This window comes from Epinephelus moara, chromosome 24 (genome assembly GCF_006386435.1).
Source record: "Epinephelus moara isolate mb chromosome 24, YSFRI_EMoa_1.0, whole genome shotgun sequence".
Lineage (NCBI taxonomy): Eukaryota > Metazoa > Chordata > Actinopteri > Perciformes > Serranidae > Epinephelus > Epinephelus moara.
In genome coordinates this window covers 31,001,337-31,027,094 of record NC_065529.1, presented here as the reverse complement: position 1 = coordinate 31,027,094, position 25,758 = coordinate 31,001,337, and the positions used below count along the sequence as shown (strand labels likewise).

Below are 25,758 nucleotides of genomic sequence, written 5' to 3'. Positions count from 1 at the left end.
CATTTTAAAGATAAAAATATTAAAACCGACATGCAGTGTTGTGTTTTTTTTTTTCCTTAGCTATTCAGGTTTGGGGTAAAACATTAGCATACTCTGTGCCCTTCCTCGCTCTAGGAAGTAGAGCAGCAGCCTCAGAGCATTCATCATTTACATGACGTGCCCTATATTCAGAGGACTGGAGGAGGCCGCCAGCGTCAGCGCTTCCAATAATCCCCGCTGCTTTTACCAAATGTTTCCTGTAAAATAGATGTTTTGTGATCTGACCCGGGATCAGTCACAGCAGACCTGTTTCATCTGTCAAAAAACGTGTGAATATTCCTTTCAAATATTGGGCTGAAATTGTAGCAGCAGTAGATTTTCAAAGTGCTCCGTATTAAAGCCAGATGAAGAATGTACCCGTTTGTCTTTACACAGTTGTCAGCTAAATTTGCTTTAATGGGAATTGAACATTGAAACCTTTAGTTGAGCAGAACATTGACACATTGGACACATTTTGACAAAACATCTGAAACTCATTTGTCAAGCAAAGTGCAAAACGTTTCCTGCTCTCAACTAGGAGTCCCTGCTCTCTTATCGTTGTACATTTAATATCTTTGGATTCTTTGTCAGACAAATAAAACAATTTCTTCTTGAATTTGTAATTGTGTAGAATTTATTTTACTATTTTGTGACATATCATAGATTAAACAACAATGATTTACAGAGGAGCAGGGCAAATACATCCAAAAATAGCCAAAAATGCCCATTACAAGTTTCCAGAACCCAGGTGGATGTCTTCAAGTCTCTTTCTTTGTACGACCAGCAGTCTAAAACTCAAATAATTGCAATTTACTGTCACACTGTTCTGTGAAATGCAGCAGATCCTTACAGTTGAGAAGTTAAAACCAGAGTTTGGCATTGTTGCTTGACTTTCAATTTAAAGGGACAATAATATTTTTCCTCTTATCTGTAGTGCCATTTATCAGTCTAGATTGTTTTGGTGTGAGTTGCCAAGTGTTTCAGATATTGGCTGTAGAGATGTCTGCCTTCCAGTATAATGGAATTAGATGGCAGACGGCTTTTGGTGCTCAAAGAGCCAAGAATTAACATTTGAAAAACTCAGCAGGGATGTGTCTTCCCAGAAGTTACAATCTGGTCACTTAAGATAATCCACAGGCCTTGCTGTGAGCAGTTTCATGTAGGAACTATTTTCTTTCTACCAAACTACATCTGCTAACTGTGTCACAGCGCAGAAGGAAGCATTTACCCATGGACGAGTGGCTCATGCAGCACGAAATGTAAACATTAAAGGCATCCTCCTCAGCTGAGCTGTAGTGGTAGTGAGGTCAGTGATGTTAGGTGAGCTGGCACTAGATGTACACTTCCTTCTGTGCAGTGATACAGTTGGCAGGTGTAGTTCAGTAGAGAGAAAACAGTTCCTGCATTAAACTGCTCACACCTAATTTCATTTCATCTGAGAGAAGGCAAATGTGTATCTCCAACACTTGGCAACTCACACCAGAACAATCTGGACTGATACATAGCTCTACAGGTAAGAGGAAAAATCTGTGTTCTTGATTCTGAGTGGAAACTGTCCCTTTAAGCAACCGATCAAACTTGTTCTCATTTGTATTTCTCTGTCTTCTAGCACTTAACTGATGAGTAAAAAATATGATCAACAACAATAAATAAATCAATAAATCTTCCATCAGTTCAGAGCCGTACGACGAGCTGTATCGCAGCCCGTCCTGTGTCCTATCTGTACAGGCTGTTCTTGTCCCAGACTGTCTCCGTCTCACTAGGACAGATGTTGGAGGTGAACAGTGTGTCTCTGTCCCGCAGCCTTCTGAGCTCAGTCCTGCGCAGTCAGCTCAGCTGGCCTCTGCCTGCTCTGCTGGCTGAGCTCAGGCTGCAGGGACGTGCTCGTCCCCCTGGAGAGGCTGCAGGCTCTGCTGATGCTAGAGGAAACACGGCTGCGGGATGTAAGACGCAGCTTGAGCCCAATTTGATGTCTTGGAACAAATACACCAGAGTTTGCAGCCTGAGACAGCATTTTTGTTGCTCTGCTTTTTGTTTCTTTCACAAGTTTTCGTTGTGGTTACCTCCCGGAGGACGGAGGGAGGTAGCCATCACACCAGACAGGTGAAACGTTTCTGTGATTGGTTTCGAATTCTTTGACCTGACGTTTATCATAACTTTGCACGCAGCTCAAATAAATCACCCCGTGTTGGCTTATATTATGATGACTTGTATATATATAAGAAATATTTTCAAAGGCTGTGTGCTTACACAATGTGTTGTATTCCCAGATGTCCTTGGTCTGCATTTTGATATCGCACTGAATGGCACTCTTTGTAAAAACAATGTGTCAGAGATGAGGACAAAACAAAGATGAAAATATTTAGAAATCTTGCACCTCAGAACACAGAGCTCATATTACAGCGAGTATTTCTCTGGTTGTGACATCCGTAGTTGCCGTTTGCTTGTCGAGGTCTGCTGTTAGCTCATTCACTGTGTCAGTGTCTGCAGGCTGCGCTCGCTTTGGCGTTGACTGCTGTGTGAAAAGGTCCTTGCACTGCAACGACAGGACCACGCACAGGCTGGTGGCTTGTCATCATGTTTCATGCGGACAACCTGCTGATGAGATGGCCCGCACGTTGCACTGTTGGTTTTATTTGTGTATCTGCACTCCTCACCTCGGGTATCCCAATTAGAGAATGAAGCACTAGAATTCCACTTACTTTTGGTCTGCTGGATGATTATTTATCTCGGTTCTACCTGCGTTTGCCATGTTTACTTTCAGCTGAATCTAGTTATGACACAAGTATTGATGTTTCATCTTTCCTCTTGATGTTTTACTAATTTACAGTTCTCTCTGCAGCTAGGAATCACAGACTTCCCACATGTGGTTGAGCAGGACTGAATATTAAAAAATGTTACACTTGAAAAACACCAAAAAGAATATGTACTGTTGCCATTTGGTTCACGTTGACACTGGCTTATTACAGACATACCAAGAGCTGTGAGAATGAAGTCATATGGATTGACTGATTGGACAGTTTTGGTGATGTCATCCTGCATCATCAACACTTGGACCTACGATTATACATCACAACACATGTATAGATATAGGTAGGTCGAAATAGCACAAGGGACACTGTGTGGCTGCGACATGTCACTCACTTTTAATTGTTACTAAATGAAGACAGACCTGCGTGAGTGTTATCATGGTCACCAAATACTCTTGCATCCTCCTCCTGCAGCTCCCGCTTCTCTGTTCTAAGCCCCGCCCTACCCTACAGATGACTATGGGTATACGCACACGTGTCATACAGTAACCTGTTGTTTTCCATACATTGATTTATTTCATCGTATAGAGTTGCACAGCTCTCCCTACCCTGCTCGCTTTCTGTCTGTTTATCAGACCACAAGTGAGACAAGAATTAGCTAGCTAGTCATGCCACGGTCCCTCAGCCTTGCTCCGTATGGCTGTGGACTGCTTCACTGGGAGGAGAGTGGGCAGCAGCTCAGGAGACCAACCTTCGATCTGTGGCTGTAGTGAGTGTGGTGGCAAAATTACAGTAAATGAACAGTTTAAGGAAAAGTCTTCACACGTCGTCTGTCTTTCTGAGTTTTATTAAGCATTCATGAATGGACTCACACACAGATACAACCGCATGAACAGTCAGTCAGTGAGTGAGAGCCGATGTCCTCTCACCCTTCTATCTTTGTATTTCCCATAATGAGTGAGTGCCTCGATGTTCTCTCACCCTGCTATCTGTATAATTCCCATAACACAAAAGTCAAAATATATGGCGCTCAGGTGGTTTGACATCCCTAAGACACAACATCTCTTGAGGCTAGCAAGGACACTTGTTGTGGGAACCTCCCTTTAACCCTATTCCCATCAGGCCTCTGTTGTATTTCTCACTGCTGTCACAGTAGGGGTAAACTGAGCAATATACATCATACATCATAGCAAGTACCCATATATAAAAACATGCATTACATGCTAAAGACAACAATAAGGTCAAATACCATATTTTCCATCACATGAGTTGAATTCATCCAGCACAAACCTCCCAGTGCCGGCCAGCTGTAGCACCGGGTCTAATCTGTTGGTTGATCCAGCGTGGAGTCAGAGTTACCCAGTCACCTAAAGATGGGGTTTGCTCTGGCGGGATTCAGGTTGCTGTGGCCACTGACTGGGGCTCCGTCTTTGGAGATGCTACCCTCTCTCCTCCCGGCAAGGTGTTCTGTAGCAACGGGGAACAAAGTGGAGGACACACTGATCCGAGGCTATAGTTAGCTACATAAATATGATCCTGAAGTAGCCGCAGCTGTGAGCCTTTGGCTCTGGTTAGCAGAAGGCTGAACTAAGCAATATTTCCTCTCCATCTCTGAAATGCTTTGCTGATATTGACAAGTGTTTAGTTTTGTCTATTGTCAGACTCTCTTTTTGTCCGTCTTCCTTTTTTGGGTCCCTTTGCAGTGTAGGTAGTTGTTGCCAATGCTGGAATAGCAACCTTCTCTGCAGGATTCTCCGCCATTGAATCAGGCGTTCACCATCTGAAGGCATGTGCACGTGGATTTGTACTTGTAGAACAGCCAATAGGAACACCCTCTCTTTTTGGTAAAATTACCTGTGGTTGGCCAAAGTCTCCTGTCATGGCCTGAAAACAGCCAAGAAGAGGTGGAGAAGTCTAGTCTTCTCTCAGACCACTAAATTACAACATGCTTAAAGTTTATTACAGGATTTTTGTCCAGTGCTAAAATAAAGCTGCCACCCAAGCTTTAATTGTAGTTTAGCTGCAAATGTATACTAGAATAAAGATCCACCATCACAAAATTCTTTCTGCTGTGCACCACAGCTGTTTTCAGGTGGTCTCAGCCCAGTTTTTATAACCACATCAGAGTTGGACAGATGCTTTCAGACCACAGCAAACCAAGTGAGTCTGATAGAAGTGAACCAAACAGGTTAGGTGTGAAAGCATCATTAATGTGCTCAGTCTGAGTTCTTATGAACACACTTGTCTGTTGCTTCCCCTGTAATATCCAAGCCAATAGCCTTGAATATTGAACCCCTGTGATTCTGTCCCTGAGTGTAGGCGTCAGCTGGGCGTGGATGACATATTTCAGACCCGGTCCATTTTAAATCACAACAAGCCCATAAAGCTCCCTGCTTGACTGTAACGGCTGCAGTGTGTTCACTGCTTTGTTATTGGCTGGCGTCCTATTTACCCACCCTGTCTGCTACCTGACAGAATTACACCCTCAGCTCGACGAAGGTTATGCCAGATTGTCCTTGTGAAATTCACTGGCAGACAGCACATTGAGTTATCGCGGTCTCTGCTGGGGTTTGCACTCCCTGTCTAATGATAAACAGATGAAAGAGATCCCACTTTAATTATAAGTCTAAGTCGAACATCGACTCTGCGTTCTGCACGTCCGACAGTAAGGAAGGCTGCAAGTGTATTTTGTTATGTTCTGCATGTTTATTGTTTTCCTACAATCAGTGCAATGAAATCTCTGGAAGCCAGTTCTGTCTCTGTGTGCAAGAGGAAGTTCTCCATCCTGTAGGCTTTTTATAATTCATGCTGTGACACTGCATGTTGTTTTGTTCCCCTCTTCATCGGGGCTGGCAGTTTGAAGCCAATAATGCTCTTTCAATCCCGAACGAGCCGCTGAACATAATCAAGCTCGCAGCTGCAGGGAAAGTTTGAGGGATTTTTAAGCCTCGTGCATACTTTTGAAGAACCGTGCGCTGATAGTCTATTATTTCATTCATTTATTTATTTACTCGTAAATATCCACCGGAGCTGCTAACCTGACAGGAGAGGGAGAGGAAGGAGGGAATGACAGCAGGATGAAATGAATTTTAGATTTATAATCCCCCAGCCGTGACCCCCATTTCCTGCAACTTGATGTCCTGGGGAAATGTCATGTCAGGCTTGTGTTGGCCAGATGTAATGGACAGGACACGCCTACACACACAGCATGAAAACACACTCTAAGTGCACACACAAACTTCCCCGCCAGAGTCTTTGTTTGTTGCAGTTTTGTCACATAATAATGGTTTGCTCGCCGTCATGCACACTTTTCCTCGACATACTAGTGAATCAGGTTCAGATCGAATTCCTTGCCCATGTGTAACAGACACTACAGCTGTGGCTTCTTCCTCAGTGTCTGCTATAAATGTCATCACAGAAAATCTCCATCTGTAGGATACTCAAAGGACGGTTTTTGCTTCCAGGAAGATTAAAGAGGATTATGTAATTGCACGTTATGGAGGAGGTTTAGGGCCTTGACGTGTATGAAGATGATTTCACCAAGGTCGATTTTTGCCGTCTCTAAAATGCAGCTTTGCCCGCTGCTTAAATTCAGCTTAAGTACACATTCTCCGGTGCATTTAATTTTAGCGACAAGTTCTATTCAGAGTGGATATATCCCGTTTGTTACACACCGTAATGCAGAGGATGATGCAAAAACTCCCAGACAATGTGAACCTAAAATTTAGTTTATTGAAAAGAAACATTCTGCAGATGATTCTGGGGGGTTTTCAGGAATGTGTGGGTTCACGTCGGTGCATCTCTCTGTCAGCGTGACGGCTGCCGCAGTTAAAGTTGCCCCTCTCTGACCAGTCAGTCAGACAATGTGCAGCAGGAGAGTGGAGGAGCATGTTTTCTCTGCCAGTCTGTCAGTGTTGGTCTATCTCAGTGTGTGGGAGTGGCCTTTGACCTGCTGCAGACAAGCGTGTAGCGATGAGGCGGAGAGCCCGCTGAGCCTGCCGCACTCCTATCATTAGCATGGAGAGTCACGCTCCCCCTCTGCACCAGCCATTGTTTTCCATTGTTTCTGTCCTTGAGAGGAAACATGCTTCATCTTCAACAGCCCACATTTGCTCTTTTTTAAAATTTTACAACTAATGATCGAGGTCAGTGATTTTGTAATGCATCACCAGTTGACGCGTGGCTTATTTCTTTCTCTCTCTGCTAGTACCTTAACCTTATTCTCCTTGTAGACTAGATGGTAATATGATTATGTATTTTGTTTCCTGTCAGTAGAGATCTACTCTGGCATTTATTTCAGCCCGGTAGCTGAGTGATGGCCGTTTTATTAGCCCCGCTAAGCTGACAGTTCCATTTGGTGGATTTTTGCCGCAGTTGGTGTTCAGGGGAGGTGACACTGTGTGACACACAGGTTACATGAGCAGAGACACTGGCAGCAGGGGTGGCTCAACGGGGGGGTTGGAATAAATGAGGCCTGTCCCAGGCTTTTTCCTTTGTTTCAGTTCCCCCCTCATTCAGAGCAAAGGCAATGATGCCATTTTTACTGCCACATATATTTTGTCATTTTATGAACCGGGCTTTTATCCAAAGCACAGTTTCTGCTTAATTTGTGTTGTGTATAATTATTTGTATTTTATGACCATTTTACATGACATTTACATTTTTGGAAACTGACAAAGGTACAGTTTGAATGTAATGGCATTCGTCTAGGGATGCACTGATTGCGAAATTCTGGGCCGATACCAATGTTTTCTGTATTTGTTGTTGTTTATTTTGTTTTCCTTGTGATTTATTACCCCGTCTGTGTCGAGGAAACAAAGAAATTATAAAAAGTAACTGAACTGTTTTAAAGTCATTCAGCCCTACAGTACACAATCATTGCAGAAATTCAATCATACACATTTATGAAACAACCTTTAAAATAACCTTCTCTCACCTGAAGACCTTAAAAAAAACCTGCTTCAAAAGCATATCTACTATATTAGATATATCATAGTTTCCTCTCTTATATCTATTTTGTATTTCTTTGAAAACAGCAAAGATTACAGTTGAACACATCATTATAATGTAATGATTAACCTTTGCCTAATTGTCGTTTTTACCTAATAGAGTTTGAAGGAATCATAATGTAACTTGGCAAAACAGCTTGCATGAGATCTGGCTATAGACTGTAAAAAAGATGGATGATGCACCTCCACTTCCTCCCACTGTACAAAAATAAAGCAAAGATATCCTGATTACAGATGCTGCCATCTTGCGCTGGTGACATTTGGAGCCAGAGTCTGCACAGTTACGATACCCGTCTGACTAATCCTGGCAGCGCCTCTCATCTTGAGTACACAGATTGGCACACACAGCTGTCAATCTTGATGTCAAACCCCCTTTCTATAGCATCAAATATTAAAATCAAAATTATTAGAAAATTAAACACTTGAAAATACATCAGCGTGATAAGAAGTATTTAAAATGACAAAAACCATCTTTGGGGAAAAAATTTGACCAGTACTTGTAATGTACTGTAACATTTTAGTTTGGCCCATATCCCATCTGCTAACATATGGAGGGAGCAGGCTCTATGACCTATACTACAGCCAGCCACCAGGGGGCGATCAAGATGATTTGGCTCCACTTATGGGGCCAGTATCTCTCTCCTCACTATCAGATATAGTTAAGCATCTGCGGCCGACTAACTGTCCCTCTGACAGCATTCCCTCTCGCCTCTTCAAAGATGTTTTTGGTACTGTGGGGTCCACTGTTCTTGCTGTCATAAATACCTGCCTTAGCTCAGGGTGTGTTCCAGCTGCTCTCAAACATGCTGTAGTGCAGCCCCTTATAAAAAAGAAAAACCTGGACCCCTCTCTCCTGTCAAACTACAGACCAATCTCCAAATTACCATTTTTGTCCAAGGTTTTGGAGAAAGTGGTCTTTACTCAGCTGCAATCATTCCTAGTGGCCCATGACATGTATGAAAAGTTCCAGTCTGGCTTTAAACCACATCACAGCACTGAAACAGCACTTTTGAGGGTTTTTAACGATCTTTTGTCAACTGTTGATTCATGTAACTCTGCTGTTCTGGTGCTGCTTGACCTGTCAGCAGCCTTTGATACCGTAGATCATAGGATCCTCCTGTCTCGCCTGGAACAGTGGGTGGGTATCACAGGTACTGCCCTTCTATGGTTTCAGTCCTACCTCACTGATCGGAGCTTCTCAGTTAACTTAGGGGAATTCAACTCAGCTACGGCTCCTCTCACCTGCGGTGTCCCCCAAGGCTCCATTTTGGGCCCCATCCTCTTCTTGCTGTACATGCTGCCATTAGGGTTGATTTTTAAGAAACACAACATACCTTTTCACTGTTTTGCAGATGATGTACAGATCTATCTGCCCCTTAAATCCATTAGCAAGGATTCTGTACAGCCACTGCTAGAATGTTTAAAAGATGTCAAATCCTGGATGGACAGTAACTTTTTAAATCTCAATGAGGATAAAACAGAGATCATTATGTTTGGATGTGACCCCTCCGATTACTCTGCTGATTTTCTGGGCCCCTTCACTCCTAACATCCGTTCCTCTGTTAAAAATCTCGGTGTGACCTTTGACAGTGCTTTTAAATTCGATAAACAAGTTAGATCAGTAATACAAACCAGCTTTTATCAACTCAGGCTTTTAGCTAAAGTAAAGGGCTATCTCTCCCCCCAGAATCTAGAGAGGGTAATCCATGCTTTTATAACCTCACGTCTGGACTACTGTAACTCGCTTTATGTCGGTATTGACCAGTCACTGCTACACCGTCTACAGCTTGTCCAGAACGCAGCAGCCCGCCTCCTCACTGGAAAGCGTAAACACGATCACATCACACCAATCTTGGCCTCGCTCCACTGGCTTCCAGTGCGTTTTAGAATTGATTTTAAGATTTTATTGATTGTTTTTAAAGCCCTAAATGGGCTGGCACCCCCTTATTTAACCGAACTCCTGCACTTTCATGCTCCCTCCAGAGCCTTGAGATCAGCCAGTCAGCTATTACTGGCTACTCCTAGGACTAGGCTGAAGACCAGAGGCGACAGAGCCTTTGGGGCGGCTGCCCCTAGGCTCTGGAATAGCCTGCCCCTGCACATTAGGTCTGCCCAGACCCTAGAGGTTTTTAAGTCTTTTCTTAAAACCCACTTCTTCTCTCAGGCTTTTAACTCAGGTTGAGCTGGACACCCAAACATTTTAGCTTATTTTGATCTTATTTTATAACTCTTGTATTTTATTTTATTGTATTGTATTTTATGTATCTTATGGTTATTATTGTGGTGTACTATTAGGTACCTCATTGTATTTGCTTGTTTATTTCTATTGACCTGTTCAGCACTTTGGTCAACCTTGGTTGTTTTAAATGTGCTTTATAAATGAAGTTTGAGTTGAGTTGAGTTGAGTTTTATAAAATTTAGTCTGTCAACCCTCAACATTTATTAATGAGCAGAAATAAGAGCCTCTAGATATATACCACAATACTATTTTACCAGAAAAAAGACTTTCAGGTTTGTATAGTCTTTCGGCTCATTAAATGCTGCGGTGGTTTGGGCTCGCTTCACATCAGCTTGACACAGGTCAGGTCTGATTTCCAAGGTCAGCTCCATGGTGTAATCTATCCTTGTGTCCTCTTTGTTGAGAAATGCCTTTTGTATATTATCGTTCATTGTAGTAGGAGAAGTTAGTACCTTACGTGTTTGAATTTCAAACTTTTATTCCTCATCACGCATCAGTAAAGTACTGATTAACAAAGTGCAGCACTTTGAGTCTTGTACTTGTACATTAGTATAAACATGTCTCTACTCAGAGGGAATCTGCTGAACCACTTCTGTCCTAAAACCTGAATCTGAGTGCGCCGGTGTTGTTGGCACATGGGACGCGCCTAAAAACGCTGCACCATTCGTGACAGCAGCCGTCCCAGCCAGCTCCCGCAGAGCCTCTTTCCTGCCTTGGGGAGACTTGGAGGTGGCTGAGTGGTGCAGGTTCTGCCAGCGTGTGCCTGACTAGAGATGAGACCCAGTTTTCTCTGACACAGCCCAACATCTCCAGAGATTTCATTTCATCTCTTTCATATCTCGCTCTCTCCATCTGCCTTGCTTGTTTTGTAGCTGAGCCTTAAATCTTTGCTGCCTCGCACCGGAGCAAAGAGAGCTGTTACACAAATAATACAGTTTAAATAGAGAGAATAGAATTACAAAAATATCTGTCTGCCAAATATATTAGAACTATTCTTATGTAGCACACTGGATTTGCAGAAATTGATTGAGCGAAGAAGAAGTGGAGCATTTTATATTCCGCCGAATGCATTGCTTAATTGAATGTGTCCGTCTGTTCAGTTACACTGAGGTCTAATCACCAGTTACTGACCTGTTGTTTGTTGTGTTTCAGAGGGAGATGAAGGAGCAGCTGGCCACCCTGCAGGACAGTGAGAAGGGACACACTGAGGCCCTGCAGCTCCTGCAAAGACAACTTACTGAGACCAAGGTACTGAAACATTTCTCATCATTAAAAAACAAACAGTACTCATATATAGAGCTGCACCTGCAGCAATCATTCAGCTGCATACAGCTGCATCTAAAAATCACTTTCATTATCTATGTAGATTATAGAAACGCCAAAAATAGTGAACAGTTGCCTTAGAAATTTCTCTGTGCCTAATGTGATGTTACGCTTTATCCCACCAACAATGAAAAAGTATTAAGTTTACAGTGAAATAAAGCATGAAAGCAGCAGGTGGAGGATCTGGAAGCAGGGATTATTTGCTAGAATGATCAATTCATTGTTTCAGCACTAATTGTCACTCAGGTCCAGAGTGTACATAATTTCATTGTTTTATCAATTTAATAGATTGACATAACTGTCAGCAACTTTTAATTCTTGATTAACTGTAATTTTTTAAAGCAGAAACACCAAATAGTTCCAGCAAGTGTGATTGTGTTCTGCTTTTTTGTCTTTGTTTTTCCAATAGTATCTTTATTGATTTTAACATTAAACAAAGACACATACACATACGTACATCCACCAAACACGCAAAAAAAAAAGTACTTTTTCGTCTCGTTTGAGGGTAAACTGAATAATTTTGGTAGGACTGCAACGAACAATTATTTTAATTATTGATTAATCTGCTGATTATTTTCTCAATTAATCATTTAGTCCTTAAAATAAATAATGCCCAAAGTGACATCTTCAGCTGCCTCGTTTTATCTGATAAATAGTAATTCTTTCACTATTGTAGAATATATAAAATGTCTGTAAATATTCACATTTAAGAAGCCAGAACTGCTAAAATGTTTTTATTTTTACATTGAAAAGGGTTAATCAGTTACAATAATCCTTCTTTTGATACAGTAATTATTTAATCAACTAATTGTTTTCATCTCTAATCTTTGGGTGTTGGACTGGTTGCTTGGATAAAACAAACAATTTTAGGACGACATCTTATGTATAATTTTCCAACATTTAGAGCAGTTAATCAAGAAACAAGAAAATAATTTGTATAAATCCCATTTTGATTTAATAAGTAATTAATTATAATTATAGGTCAGTCGTAACAGATCGTGTGGATATTTACAGAAACAAAACATCCTGTTTGCATCTTAAGCATCTAAGTGGAGACAGTGATTCTCACATTGTGAAACAAGGTCCTATAAAAAGTGTCTGAACAAGTAGAAAACACAGGACAGGTCTGTTTAACATGTGAAGTCTGTCAGTCACTGATTATCATTCTTTTCTCCTCAGACCAACAGTTAAATACTGACACATAAAAATGGTTTATTGAGCAGCTGTTTGATCTCGACACCTTGTTTTAATCGGTGAACCATGAGCATCCACTCAATATGTCAGTCCTCCTAACCTCCACGCGCATACACACACACACACATACATACACACACACACGCATGCACGTCTCTTCGCTCTCCTGGAGTGACATTGAAGCTATTGACCGGGGAAGCATCTCTGGCAGAGACGATGTCGCAGCCGTCCGCCTTATTTGTCATTTAGGGAGCATATCCCTCTTTCTCCTGTTTTTGTACCTGCTGTCTGATGTCACAGCGCCACTCGTCCTTCTTTCTCCCAGGCGGGAGCCAGGCCCTGTCCATTTGAATCCGTCCGTCGACTCACTCCGACTGCTAGATGTAGGCCTTTCAGCCGCCCCCGCTGCTCATTGGAAATAAGCTGATCTCATTAGATTTACATCCATTTGCACAGAGTGCTCTGCCTGGAAGAGAGCCACGCTGTGACTACATTGATCTCTGATGCATTTAGGTAGCTGACAATGAAACGTCTCCCTGCGTTTCTTCATGTTGCTAAATTTGAGGTTGACTGAAGTTATTTTGCTAACAGAGTAATCCACCAGTGTAGCATTGCATTCCTACAACATTGTCAGACTCACAGTCGATCAAAATAAATGTCGCAGAGCCAGCGAGATATGAAATATCTGTTCCATACATCTGTCTTCTCTGCAAAAACCTGGCACCTACATTACCCACAATGCAACTCCACTGCCAGCACTTTGGACAGAGATTCTGGTGTGTTATGCCAGCAGCGACAAAAGCTAAGCTGACACTACACGACTTTCACAGTTGTCAGATTGCTGTACAAGCTGTCTTGTAATCAGAGTCTTGAAGTCGTTTTCACACTCGTAATTAATAAGTGGTTCACACTAGGGATGTTCCTGGCGACTAATTTCCCTATCGACTGAACAAAAATTTTAATAAAGATTAGTCGACTAGTCTAAAAAAAAAGGTCTTGGCACGTTGTATTCAGGCTCAACATATTGTGTTAATTTTCCTGAAACCTTCAACAGAGTTAAGTGGAAATATATCTTGCGCGGTCATTGTCGTAATGAGCTACCCTGGAAATCCAGGCCCAAATCTAGAAAGATTTAGGGTCTGGCTATGAGTAATGCAAATGGCCCAACTCGAGGGGCGGCACCAAGCATGCATTTGAAAATATCACTGCATGCAATTGGATAACACTACGACAAATCAGAGCAATACACGGGGTCGTATCCAGAGCACTACCAGCGGAGCTAACTGGTAGATTAGACTCTTGCCGTATCCGGTCGGCAAAACAGCAAAAACGTCCTTCTTGCAAAGGAAAGATTCGAGCGCCGTCTTCTGTTTCTCTTTTAGAGAAAAAGCCAAGTCTAACTCGTTCATTGTAGCGGCCAAAGCCGTTTCAAACAACTGGTGTTTATCCGTGGTCATCTTGCAATGTTTACTGACTGATTCCGGACTTCATCGTCGCAGCGCTGTCATCATCTGTTTAGCTCGCCTCTGGCCCGCCTATATCAGATACACCGATGTGATTGGTGCAGCTCGGCTCCAACGGCATGGGTAATGAGCATCATTACTGATTGCCAGAGTGACTCGCTGAGCAAATTCAAATTGTGCTCTTGCGAGAACTCTGGATTTCCAGGGTAGTAATGAGCTGCGGTATCTGAATGTGGCTAGCACTGCTAGCAGCAGTAGCTGTTGTTCTGTGCAGGTTAACATCCAAATGCTTGAGTCGGATGTGGTTGCGTAATGCGTATTGCTCCACTGCTAGTTTTGCGAGAGGACATCTCTCCAATTTCCCAACATGCTGTTTTAAAACCCCAGTCTACTTGAGCATTACCGCTGGTCTGAGGGCTCTGTAGCCCCCACTAGTGGCAGGCGGCTGCATGACAGTTAAGTAGCCTTGTACATGAATTTAACACTAATTGGTTTAACAGACTAATATTTCTGGTGCTGACTAGCGAGGGGGCCAACGTCTAATTGCTAAGACGACTAATCGCGCCCATCCATAGTTCACACACTACAAGATCTTTCACCAGAAGGAGTCCTTAGTGAGTATGTTATGTGATGCATGAGTCAAGCCACAACCCGAGGTCGGGCACGTGCTTACTAGAAATCAACAAAGTCAAAAACTGACAAAGCAGTGTTTCAAGTAAGGTATTCGGCTAATAACTTACATCAACGTGTTCAGTAGTCCACCTCATCTTCCCCTCTCTCTGTAAAACACACACACACCTCGGGAAGTGTCACAATGCAGCTTCTGTCTGTCCTGAACCTGTGTCTTGTACTGTCAGTGGCTGTCAGTACCCAGATATTTAGCATGCTTGATATCTGCGTACTGACTGTGATGCATCGGCAAACCTCTTGGCCCACATTTTTCAGTTCACACAAGGTGCTCTGATCTAGGGCATTTGTCGGGGAGTTTCAAAAACTGTCAGCAATAGGGCTGGGTATTGGTACTCCATACCTTTTAGTATCGACCGAAATAACCCAGTACCAAGTAGTATTAAAACTTCCTCATTCAAACAAACCTGTGTTCGACCCGTTTTGTATACAGATCTAAATATATATATATTATTTCTATGGTTTTGCTGACAACCAGTCACTGCAAGCATTCTTTGATTTAATGCGTGATTGACCCACTACTGCAGCTATAACCCTTACAGTCTGTGGTGAACCAGAATGTTCAAAAGTACAGCTATACTACACACCTGTGGTGTCTGGTGGCGTTTGCTTCCGTTCACATGATGGGCATCGAATGAAGTAGAAAAAAAGCCATCAAATGACGTACTGTCTTGGTATCATTATCAGTTAAAATGTACTGGTTTTCGTAGCTGTATTATAATTTTTTAAAATAACACTCAGCCCTAGTCAGTGAGTGGTAAATCAGGGCTGAAGTCGTGTGTGAACTACGCATACTGTAGCCTTGAGCTGTAGTCTTTGGTCCCAACTGAAGCTGAACCAAGTGACATCACTCTCTGCAATTTATCAGATTTCGTTCAGCTCCCTCTGGAGCCCCTAAAGGCTTTTATACAGCTTTTTTCACACATGCATTTGTACTCCCCAAAAACCTGTAAACAGACTTTGATGTGTAAAATCAATGGAGTTCCCCTTTAATGTTAGACTGAGTTGCATATCAGTTCTTGTACAAAGATTGAGAAGAAATCACTGCGGCAGCCGGGCTCTCATTTCAACTGAATGTGTCTGCTTTACTCTCCCAATTAGAGTCCTTGGCTCGTGTGTGCTCAGGAGGGTCGCCGTCTGAAGGCTAGACATTGTGTCCTATTCACATGCCCACCAGGGATTCTCTTGATAATCACATGCTTCTCTGAAAGGTAGCCAGCCTCCTGTCTCCAAGGGCTGCAGACACCCTCTCAGTGCCATCACAGCCCGCTGGGCTTAAGCAGCAGACGCGTCACAGAGAGACTGATAGCTGGTCTGCTGCAATCTACCGCCTCCTCCTCCACACCATCAGTTTTCAACTCTTAACGAGGCAGGAGGGCTGGGATACAGCCCACCTTAATGTCATAGCTCTCATGTTTGGAGAGAAATAGTCGTCTGAAAAGTTTCCCACAGGCAGAGTGGTCTCTGAGAGAACAGGAGGAGCATGCCTGCTGTTTGAAGGGGGATTGATTGAATTTTTAGGCAAGTGTAATTAAACCTCAGATCACAGCTCCTAAATCCTGAAGAGATCAGAGGAGTGGTTGAAATTCCCAACAGAGAAAATAATCCAGTTTTATCTGAAATTCTTGTTTAGATCAATATCACTGTGATTCATTCATTTTCTTTCGTTCTGAGATGCTCTTTGAAGGGCAGGTCTCATTTTATTTTGAATCTGTGTACAAACACAAGTTCAACTTTCTCAGTAAACGACGAGTGTTAGGACAGACAGGAAAAGTTTTAACAAAACGTCTCAATGAACTCCTGTCTTTTTCTCAGAAACCTCTAATTAAGAAGACTCCTGCAACTCTCCGTGCGACTTTTACAGGGTTTTTACGTCACACCCCTTTTGTTCTGTCTCTCTGACACTCACATGATTCATTCTCTTTGATGTCCAGCTTCTCATTTCTCCTTCTTCAGCAACAAATCAGTTTCTCCGACTCTTCAGCTCCCAGTCTGCTGTTGCCTGCAGACTGCTCGGCTCTGTCTGTAATAGCTCCGGCTTCTCTCCAGGTCCCTCGGTCTTGTAATTAGCCATCTTCACAGACAGGATGTCCTTTGTGACTCCGTCCTGGTTGTCTTTTTTGGGTTATTTCTGTTACAGTACACTCTTGTTTGTTTCTACTTACTGCAACTGTGTAAAAGCTACTTTATTTTCTTAGTGTAAGGTTGTGCACACGCTGTCCTCAGAGAGCCACTTAAAATCAATACATGTACGAGCTGAATCAATGAATGAATGTTAATGTAATATTAACACAATTTAGAGCACTTTGTAAGCCCCTATATTACTGACCCTTGTCTAATTAAGAGTCAAGCTATTGTGACTGAAACACTCAACAAACCCAGCTAACTACAGTGCAAAGTCTATTTCACAGTCCTGTAATGACAGCTATAAATAGCCTGACTGAGTCTTTTTGATTTTTTTTCTCAGTCCTCAGCGAAGAGTCTGCGTGCAACCATTGGTGACGCATTCGAGCGTCTTCACCGCTTCCTGCGCGAGCGTCAAAAGAGCATGCTGGAAGAGCTGGAGATGGACACGGCCCGCAAGCTGGCCGACATCGAGCACAAGATCCAGCGCTACAGCCAGCAGCTGCGCGACGTCAAGGAGGGCATCCAGATCCTGCAGGAGCGCCTCAACGAGACAGGACGACACGACTTCCTGGAGGGAGTCGCCGTCACATCTGAGAGGTGCTTCACCTGTTTGCAAAGCTGCCCCAGTACCATCACTGCAGTCCAATAAGAAAAAGCAAACGGTGGTTGTAAACATATTTTTAAAAAGGTTTTTTTTTTTATCAACTCTTAAAAGGATAGCTCAGATTTTTGAAGTGGGATTGCATGAGTTACTTATCCATAGTCGGTGTATTACCTACAGTAGATGTAGGAGGAGTGCCGACACAAAAGCTGAGCAATGAACTGCAGCAAAACGTATTTTAGCCACTTAAAAAAAAAATCCGTAACAGTTTAACTCTAAGCTATATTGAGAATATTTTCAGTGCTTAACTTTCCGCCTTTAACTGCTTCAGCTCCCCATCTAAGCTTTTGTCAAAGCCACCAGACTCCATTTAAGAAAAACAGTAAATCTGGCTCACTTAACACAGGAGCTCCTGGTCAGCTGCTCCCTGAACAGTTAGTTAGTTTGAGTTTTTGTGTGACTTTGGTGAACCCAAACTAACCCTTTTTAATCACTAAAGTCACACAAGAACACAATGAAAATAACAGTCAAGGCAGCGGTAGACCTGCAGCTCCTGTGTTCAGAGATGTTGAATCACTGTTTTTCACAATGGGGTCTGGCTTTGAAGAGAGCGAAATAACGTCTTTCCTTTCCCCATCAGAAATCGCTGTCTGCACCAAGGTAAAGCTGTGAAAATATTCTCAATACAGCATACACTAAAACTGATATTGTTCTTTTATGTCTTTAGATGGGCCTTTTTTTAAGTCTGTCTGTTTCTCCAAACTGGGGGTGTGCCGACCACCATCCACTGTTGCTAATACACTGACTGTAATTAAGTACCTCATACAACCCCACTTCAGAGGATCCAAACCATCCTTTAAAGTCTCGTATCAACACCAGCTAAAATATTTTCAGCTATTTGCTTTACTGATAACACCTCACAACATGCCAAATGTGTGTTCTGCTCGTGTGAAGCGCAAGGTTGCTTAAATTTTGGAGAAAGTACAGATTTGAGCAACAGCGACAGATAATCCCCGAACAGATGGTGTATTAGGCCTGAAATGAACCAGCTGTAGTGTTTAATCTAGGAGGGGTACTTGAGGACGGTTTAATTGAACAGTTTAATATCTTAGAGCAGATTAATGAGGTTGAATATAGAGCTTCGAAGAGTGACAGAGCAGAATATGTTATCTTTTACAAAACACCACAATATTAAGTAACAATATTAACATTTTTAAGTATGTAAAGAAGTGGATGATATCATGTTTAAAAATAGATTGTAAATGATTGTCAATATCATAGACAACAGGTATGACTAATCTCAGACAGAAATGAAACAAATGTGGGAGGTTTTTTTCCACTGTTTCCTTAAATGGTAAGTGAAGTATTTTTCAACCTTGACCTTTTTTTCCCATGTTTTTGAGCCAAAGTGACTCATGGGAACACCACTTTTTGAAATCGGTCCTGTATTGAGCAAGAGGGCTGTAGCCGGCAGCTGCACAGCAGGCTGCAATGTGACCACTTATGGCAATTCACACCGTCAGTTTACCTTCACCAAAAGTGCTTGTTTTTACCACTGACAGGCTAACATTGTTATTCCAAGTGTCTGACAATATTACACAAAGGAGCCCCACAGAGGTAGACCCTTTTGTTAAAAATAAGATTCTTTTTGTTAGCCACCACAGCTCTGAAATTACTATCACCAATCCCACCAGACTCCATTTAAATAAACAGTAATTTTATCCCTCAAAACCCACTTCATTCAGACAGAAACAAAATTAAAACTCACGAAAGCCGTCTTGGTTCACCTTTCCACTGCTTCAGCAATCACCAGCTCTGTTTTGGTTGAAATAAACTCTTAATTCACCCAGTTAGATGTGAAAATTTGCTGGCTCTATACACAGTAAAATTACTTTTTATTTGAATGGAGTCTGGTGAGTTTGGCAGTAACGATTTCAAGGCCGTTTCTGATTTAACAAAAAGGATTTTACTCTTTAACAGAAAGGTGTATCTCTGTAGGGTCCTTTCCATAAATTATCAGACACTTGGAAAAATTATCTGAGTGGAAAAAACAAGCAATTTTAGTGGATGTAAGTTGACGGCACACAAAGCGTGGTTACGTTGCAGCCTGTTTTGCAGCTGACGGCTACAGCCTTCTCGTTTGATACAGGACTAGGGTTGGGACTCGTTAGGATTTTAACGATTCCGATTCCTTACCGATTCCTTCTTAACGGTCCGATTCCTTACCGATTCCGTTTCCTACATTATATTCATTATACTTGCTATACTTAAACAAGTATATAATAAACACAAATGCAATCATACAAATACAAAAACTTTATTCTAACTGTTGCACAGTACAATTAGATGAAAATACACATTTGTGTGTGGTGTGTATTTCAGATTTAGAGCTTGTATCATCTCCCTGAGAATATATAACAACAAAAAGTGATTCTCTGATTTCTACAGTAACACTATTAAAATTAACCACAGCAATGTAATAAAAAATACCTATATGCATTCATGCTTGGGCACTGTTATTTATGTGACAACACCTGAACATAACACACACAGACACACATTGGCTGTTTGTTTCTATCTCTCCCCTCGCTGGAAGCGGACCTCCAGCCGCCCGCCTCCGCCTTGATTAAACGCTGAAAATTAAATAAAAGAGGGAGACAAGTGTCTCCTATTTGATCTTATTTTGTTATATTTCTCCCTCTCCTCTCGCTGGAAGCGTCGGACCTCCCGCCACCCGCTCCCGTCTCAAACACGGAGGTCTCTCTCCGCTGAGCACCCACGGCGCACGCCCGGCCTGTTAAATAGCCTGTAACCATGACAACTGTGACACAAACTCAGTACTTTAGTGATTAGATAATGTCGGGCTCGGTTGGGTTCGGACAGAAATATGCTGCCCGTGCCGCACTCTAATGGAATTGCACGTGACGGTTTATTTATTTATTTATTTATTTTACAATCTAGGAACCGTTTGCAGGAACCGTTCCGCCAAATGTGATGGAACCGGTTCTGGAACCGGAACTTTGGACCCGGTTCCTAAAAAGAACCGGATCCGGATCCCAACCCTATACAGGACCAGCTTTAAAAATTGTTGTTCCCATTAGTCACTTAGGCACAAAATCATGGGAAGATAGTGTTCAGGTTGGAACATACTGAATTTACCCTCCAAGTCACACCTTGAGAAAAAAAAAGCCCCCAAATAATTTTTACAGAAAAACTTTATCGCTGTAAATTTGTTCTGTTAAACACCCCAAGAAAGGTACACACAGAAACACTGTAATACTAATTTATTTTCATTCCTTATTTTCAGACAGTACACCACAAATAACCATATGCTTCTGCACAAATACGCTCTAATGTTCCTTTTTCAACACACTGCAGTTATTTTCAGGATTTCAATGTGGTGAGCAACCCACTCAATATCTCGCCTGAACTCTGGACTACATGTAGGAGTGCGCTGAGTGATTCATGTGGAGGTTCATATTGAATCATATTGTAATGGTGTTAGAGCTGAACCCTCCTCTCACTGACGCATTCATCTCTGTAGCTGCAGATTCATGAAGCAGTTTGTCAGCTGTTTAATTTCAATAATGGCACATTTCAAAGACACAAATCAGAATGATGATGTGAAGCATCGACATAGTGGGCTGAACAAGAGGCAGTATTATTCGGGAGAAAAAGGCAGCAAATTGGATTTAGACTCTTATTGATCTGTTTTTTTTTCTGTCTCAGGATTAAAGGGAAGATACATGAGACCAATCTGACATATGAAGACTTCCCGACATCCAAGTACATGGGGCCCTTACAGTACACAATATGGAAGTCGCTCTTCCAGGATGTCTCACCAGGTATGTAAGCATGACGAGAACATGAGATGTGTGGAACGCAAACATGCTAGTTAGTATGTATACAGTCTGTCATTTAGTGTAGAGCACTGGACTTGCTATAAAGGAATGGTTCAACAAATGAGAAGATCAATACCTCTCATGTCCGTGAGTTAAATACAGAGCTATAGCCAGCAGCAGTTTTGCTTAGCTTAGCATAGAGACTGGAAACAGGGCAAACAGCTGGCCTTAGAGGTAACAAAATCTATCTACGCACCTAAGGACCCTGACACACCGACAGTCGGCTGTCAGGGAACATCTGTTGCATCTGTTGCACTTGTTTTTGTGGTGCGTCCTGCATCGTTGGCACTTCAGCACTTGTTGGCTGTTTTTCCAGCTGATTCATCACGTTGAATTGGGAGGCGGCAGAGTCTTTCGGTGAATTGGTGAATAGAATCACTCTGATTGGCAGTCCGGCTCAGTGCAGAAGAAGAGAAACTGAGTAAAGAAAGCAAACAAACAACTAAAATCCAGAGGCTGTGAGATTAATTATTTTTTATTTATCTTTGAAGCCACTGAGCTCAGAAACTAGCTAGCACACAGTATATGTCCTTTCTTCTGTCAGCATCAGTTTGTGTTGTTAATGTGCTAACGGGCTAACTAGCATCTTGAATCTGTCCTGTCGGTTTTCCAATTTCCCTTTTTAATGACTAATACAAAATACCGCCGCCTGCTGGTGTGGAGAGTTATTTCCTCTCACAGAAGCGCAGAACATACGAGGCAGTTTGTCGTTGGCGTTAGTCCTTGGGTTGTGTTCAAGTGCATCTTTTGGCTGAGACACAGGCGGGGTGTGGCGACACAAAAGTCGGCCTTCGTTGGGCTAGCTCTTTGATGTCGATTTTGTGTGCCTGGGCCCTAATTACCTCGTGATGTCTCTTCCGTATAATCTGTGATTTGACTGTTTCTACTCGCAGTTATGTGCTGATGCAGTTCTTGGTCAGGTGCCCGTGTAAAACTACAGATTGTTGATTGTTTTTTCAGCAAGCTTTAGAGTAGTAGGATTTTGTTACCTTTTGACAGTCGTACAAACTGTTTTCACCTGTTCTCAATCTTTTAGCTATGCTGAACTAACCATCTTCTGGCTGTACGCTAGAGGTCTTTATAGGTCCAAAATGACGGTCCTGAACCAAAAGGAACCCAATAATTTTTTTGAATATATTTTGCCCAAGGTGTTACAAACCTGGCTCGGTCTCGGGTCTATTTTATGGACCTGTCAAACCCAGTTATTAAAATTACTACTAAAAATACCATCTCACTGCCAAAAACATTTTTCATGTTAGATACAATATACTGCTCTTACCCATCGTACTGTATTTAATGTTAATTAATGTTTCAGATGTCTCTATTTTATTTTATGTTATTCTATTGTCACTTATTTTGTTGTTTTTGTTGCTGTAGTGTGCACCAGCAACCGACTAACCCTAACCGTAATTGAAACCCGACCTGACCTGGACTCATTGATATGTTCAGATATTGACCACAATGAAACATGGACCCGAACCTGTATGGGTCTTGGGTCTTAGGGTCCAGGTAGACCTGTGAAGACCTCTACTGTACACTGTGTAATATCGCACACAGATGAGTGGTATCAGTCTTCTCATCTAACTCTTGGCAAGAGATAATAACCATATTTTCCCAGACGTGTAATTGTTCCTTTAAAAACAGATGTCTAAACTTCAGTAGCTGAATGTTTGACTGGGAAACACAGAGTGGAGGATCTTCCTGCCCTGTATTAGGATTGCTGGGATGCTTTGTGCCCCCCCCCCTCCCCGGATGAGAAATGGTGGTGGGACCTGGAGGGCTATGATGCCCTTCTGTGTTTGACAGCGCCAAGAGGAGCTCTACCTCCTCTGCCCTACAGCCATCACTCTCTCACAGGAGATTATTTAAAACCATGTGCTGAGGAATTTCTTTACTCCCTCAATCAATTCTCCCATTTCAGCCCGCTGCCGACTGAGGGGAGGCCAGGCCAGTTTTTTCGGCCTCCCTTGACTGGCTGCCAAATGGAACAATTGGTTACGATCCATCACCAGCGGTTGCCAGAGACGAAATAAAGACATTCCTCCCATCATCCCTCATCTCTCGCTGTCACTGATGGGTTAGTGGGAATAACTGCTCTGCTTTTTTCTTTTTTCTTTTTAATACTCCTCTCATGTTCAGCAGGAAAAATGGTCTCTCCGCTGATGTGTGTACGCTTGCAGGTTTCTCTGTATGACACAAAGAGGCACTCAGGTTATGAAATTTTAATGACTTGATTGTAACAAACACTAGAGATGTCATTGACTGGAGGAGGCATCGTCCTGTCCGCTGGCCGGGCGCCAGACATTTCACCTCCATTTATTCTGGCTGATATAAATATAGAGGAATGAAAAAATGCCTTTCCCGCTCTTTCCAGAGAGCAACGAGAACAAGCCATCATTGTTCAGCCTGATATGGTTTCCTAACAGGCACACATGGGTGCAGATCCTCCCTCCCCTAAACCACATAACTGCACAGAGAAACAGCGTCCTACGGGCCTGGAGCCTGTGGAGCGAGCATGAGTGGCCCCTCCCCATCGCTGTAATTACTTCTTCACTGTATTGTTTGCGCTTTTCCTGTGGTCTGATATTGCTTGAATTGAGCTACCCTATCACACTCTGGAGAGCACTTGACTTTGAAGAGACTAGTTTATGCATGAAGGTAAAAACAGATTATAAAAAATGTATCGCGGTGTACTCACAGTCACACTCGTTGCTCATTTTCCTGAAATAAGAGTTGAGCAGCAGTTGGGTGCGCCGTATAATAACAAGCCATCCGTCATATTTTACCACAGGGCACGGCTTTCATCACCTGCTCTGAATCTACTGCTGCTGCTTTATTGTATATACTGTAATGTGTAGTTGATGGTCTTAGAGTGTGAGTTCATCCGAATTATTAGTAACAGATATTCTTTAAAAGTATCTTGGCATAATTATAATTATGGATTTACACTTATTAGCCACTTTATTAGGTACACCTTGCTAGAAGCAGCTTGGACCCCATTTACCTTCAGAACTGCCTTAATTCTTGGTGTCATAGATTCAACAAGGTGCTGGAAACATGCCTCAGAGATTTTGCTCCATATTGACATGATAGCATCACACAGTTGCTGCAGATTTGTCGGCTGCACATCCATGATGTGAATCTCCCATTCCACCACATCCCAAAGGTGCTTTATTGGATTGAGATCTGGTGACTGTGGAGGCCATTGGAGTACATTGAACTCATTGTCGTGTTCAAGAAACCAGTGTGAGATGATTTGAGCTTTGTGACATGGTGCGTTATCCTGCTGGAAGTAGCCATCAGAAGATGGGTACACTGTGGTCATAAAGGGATGGACACGGTCAGCAACAAATACTCAGGTAGGCTGTGGTGTTTAAACCATGCTCAGTTGGTACTAAGGGGCCCAAAGTGTGCCAAGAAAATATCCCCCACACCATTACACCACCACCACCAGCAGCCTGAACCGTTGATACAAGGCAGGATGGATCCCTGCTTTCATATTGTTTATGCCAAATTCTGACCCTACCATCTGAATGTCGCAGCAGAAATCGCATCCGTGCAAATTGTAGCCTTAGTTTCCTGTTCTTAGCTGACAGGCGTGGCACCCGGTGTGGTCTTCTGCTGCTGTAGCCCATCTGCTTCAAGATTGGCTGAGACGTTTACGGAAGACGGAGTCAGTTGGATTGGAAGACCGGATGCTTACGCGCCGCTCATGGTTAGCTCACATTTCACTTCCCCTGTGCATGGTATGCTCCCAGTGTAGCGCATACCATGTAATTTTAATGTCCCTGGTTGAGTTCTTGCTGGGGATCATTTTTGCATGTCATCTCCGTTTCCTTTCCTCTGTCTCTCATGTCAAAACTGATCAGGTAAAGGCAAAATGCTAAGGAAACAAAAAAAAATCTCAAAAATGCAATTTCTCAATGCTTCAAGCACCACAAATGAAATTTTAATGAACTCCACTATGTTACTGGGATTCCACATTAAATGCTGGACTTGAGGAGTGCAGCTCTGGAGGAGCTGAGTGGACAGCTGACTGACAGCAACATTTACTGGACAAAAATAGTCTACAGGTCGGCTCCATGAGGAGTATACAGGAAGAAAGCTGCATTATTTTTTATTCATCGATGCCTTGATTTTTGTTTCACAGTAGTCTGTGGTGTGATACATTTCATAAATTGGAAGTGAGTTGAACGAGTAATGAGCATCAAAAACACTTTCTGTCTGGCTCACCCTGGAGGCAGAGACATATATATCAAGATCTATATAAATAAAAACATTTTCAGTGACCTCCTGCTCCAAACAACATTTTCAGTATGTGTTTTCCATCCTGACAGTGTTTGTTAATCCTTTGCCTGTGATAAAATCTTGTTGTCACATTTCAGAGATCAGCTCATAACCTTACCCCCCCCCCCCCCCCCCCCCCTCCCCGCCCCACCTGTCGT

At 42.6% G+C, this 25,758-nt stretch overlaps 1 protein-coding gene across 1 annotated transcript in view; it reads left to right on the top strand.

The window, feature by feature from the left end:
* Positions 1–25,758, top strand: part of trim62.1 (tripartite motif containing 62, tandem duplicate 1) — a 50,093-nt gene that overhangs the window by 19,895 nt on the left and 4,440 nt on the right. Inside the window, exons 3-5 of the mRNA XM_050038551.1 lie at positions 11,169–11,264; positions 17,151–17,407; positions 21,141–21,256. Coding sequence (XP_049894508.1) covers positions 11,169–11,264; positions 17,151–17,407; positions 21,141–21,256 — 469 coding nt within the window. The remainder of the gene's footprint in view (positions 1–11,168; positions 11,265–17,150; positions 17,408–21,140; positions 21,257–25,758) is intronic.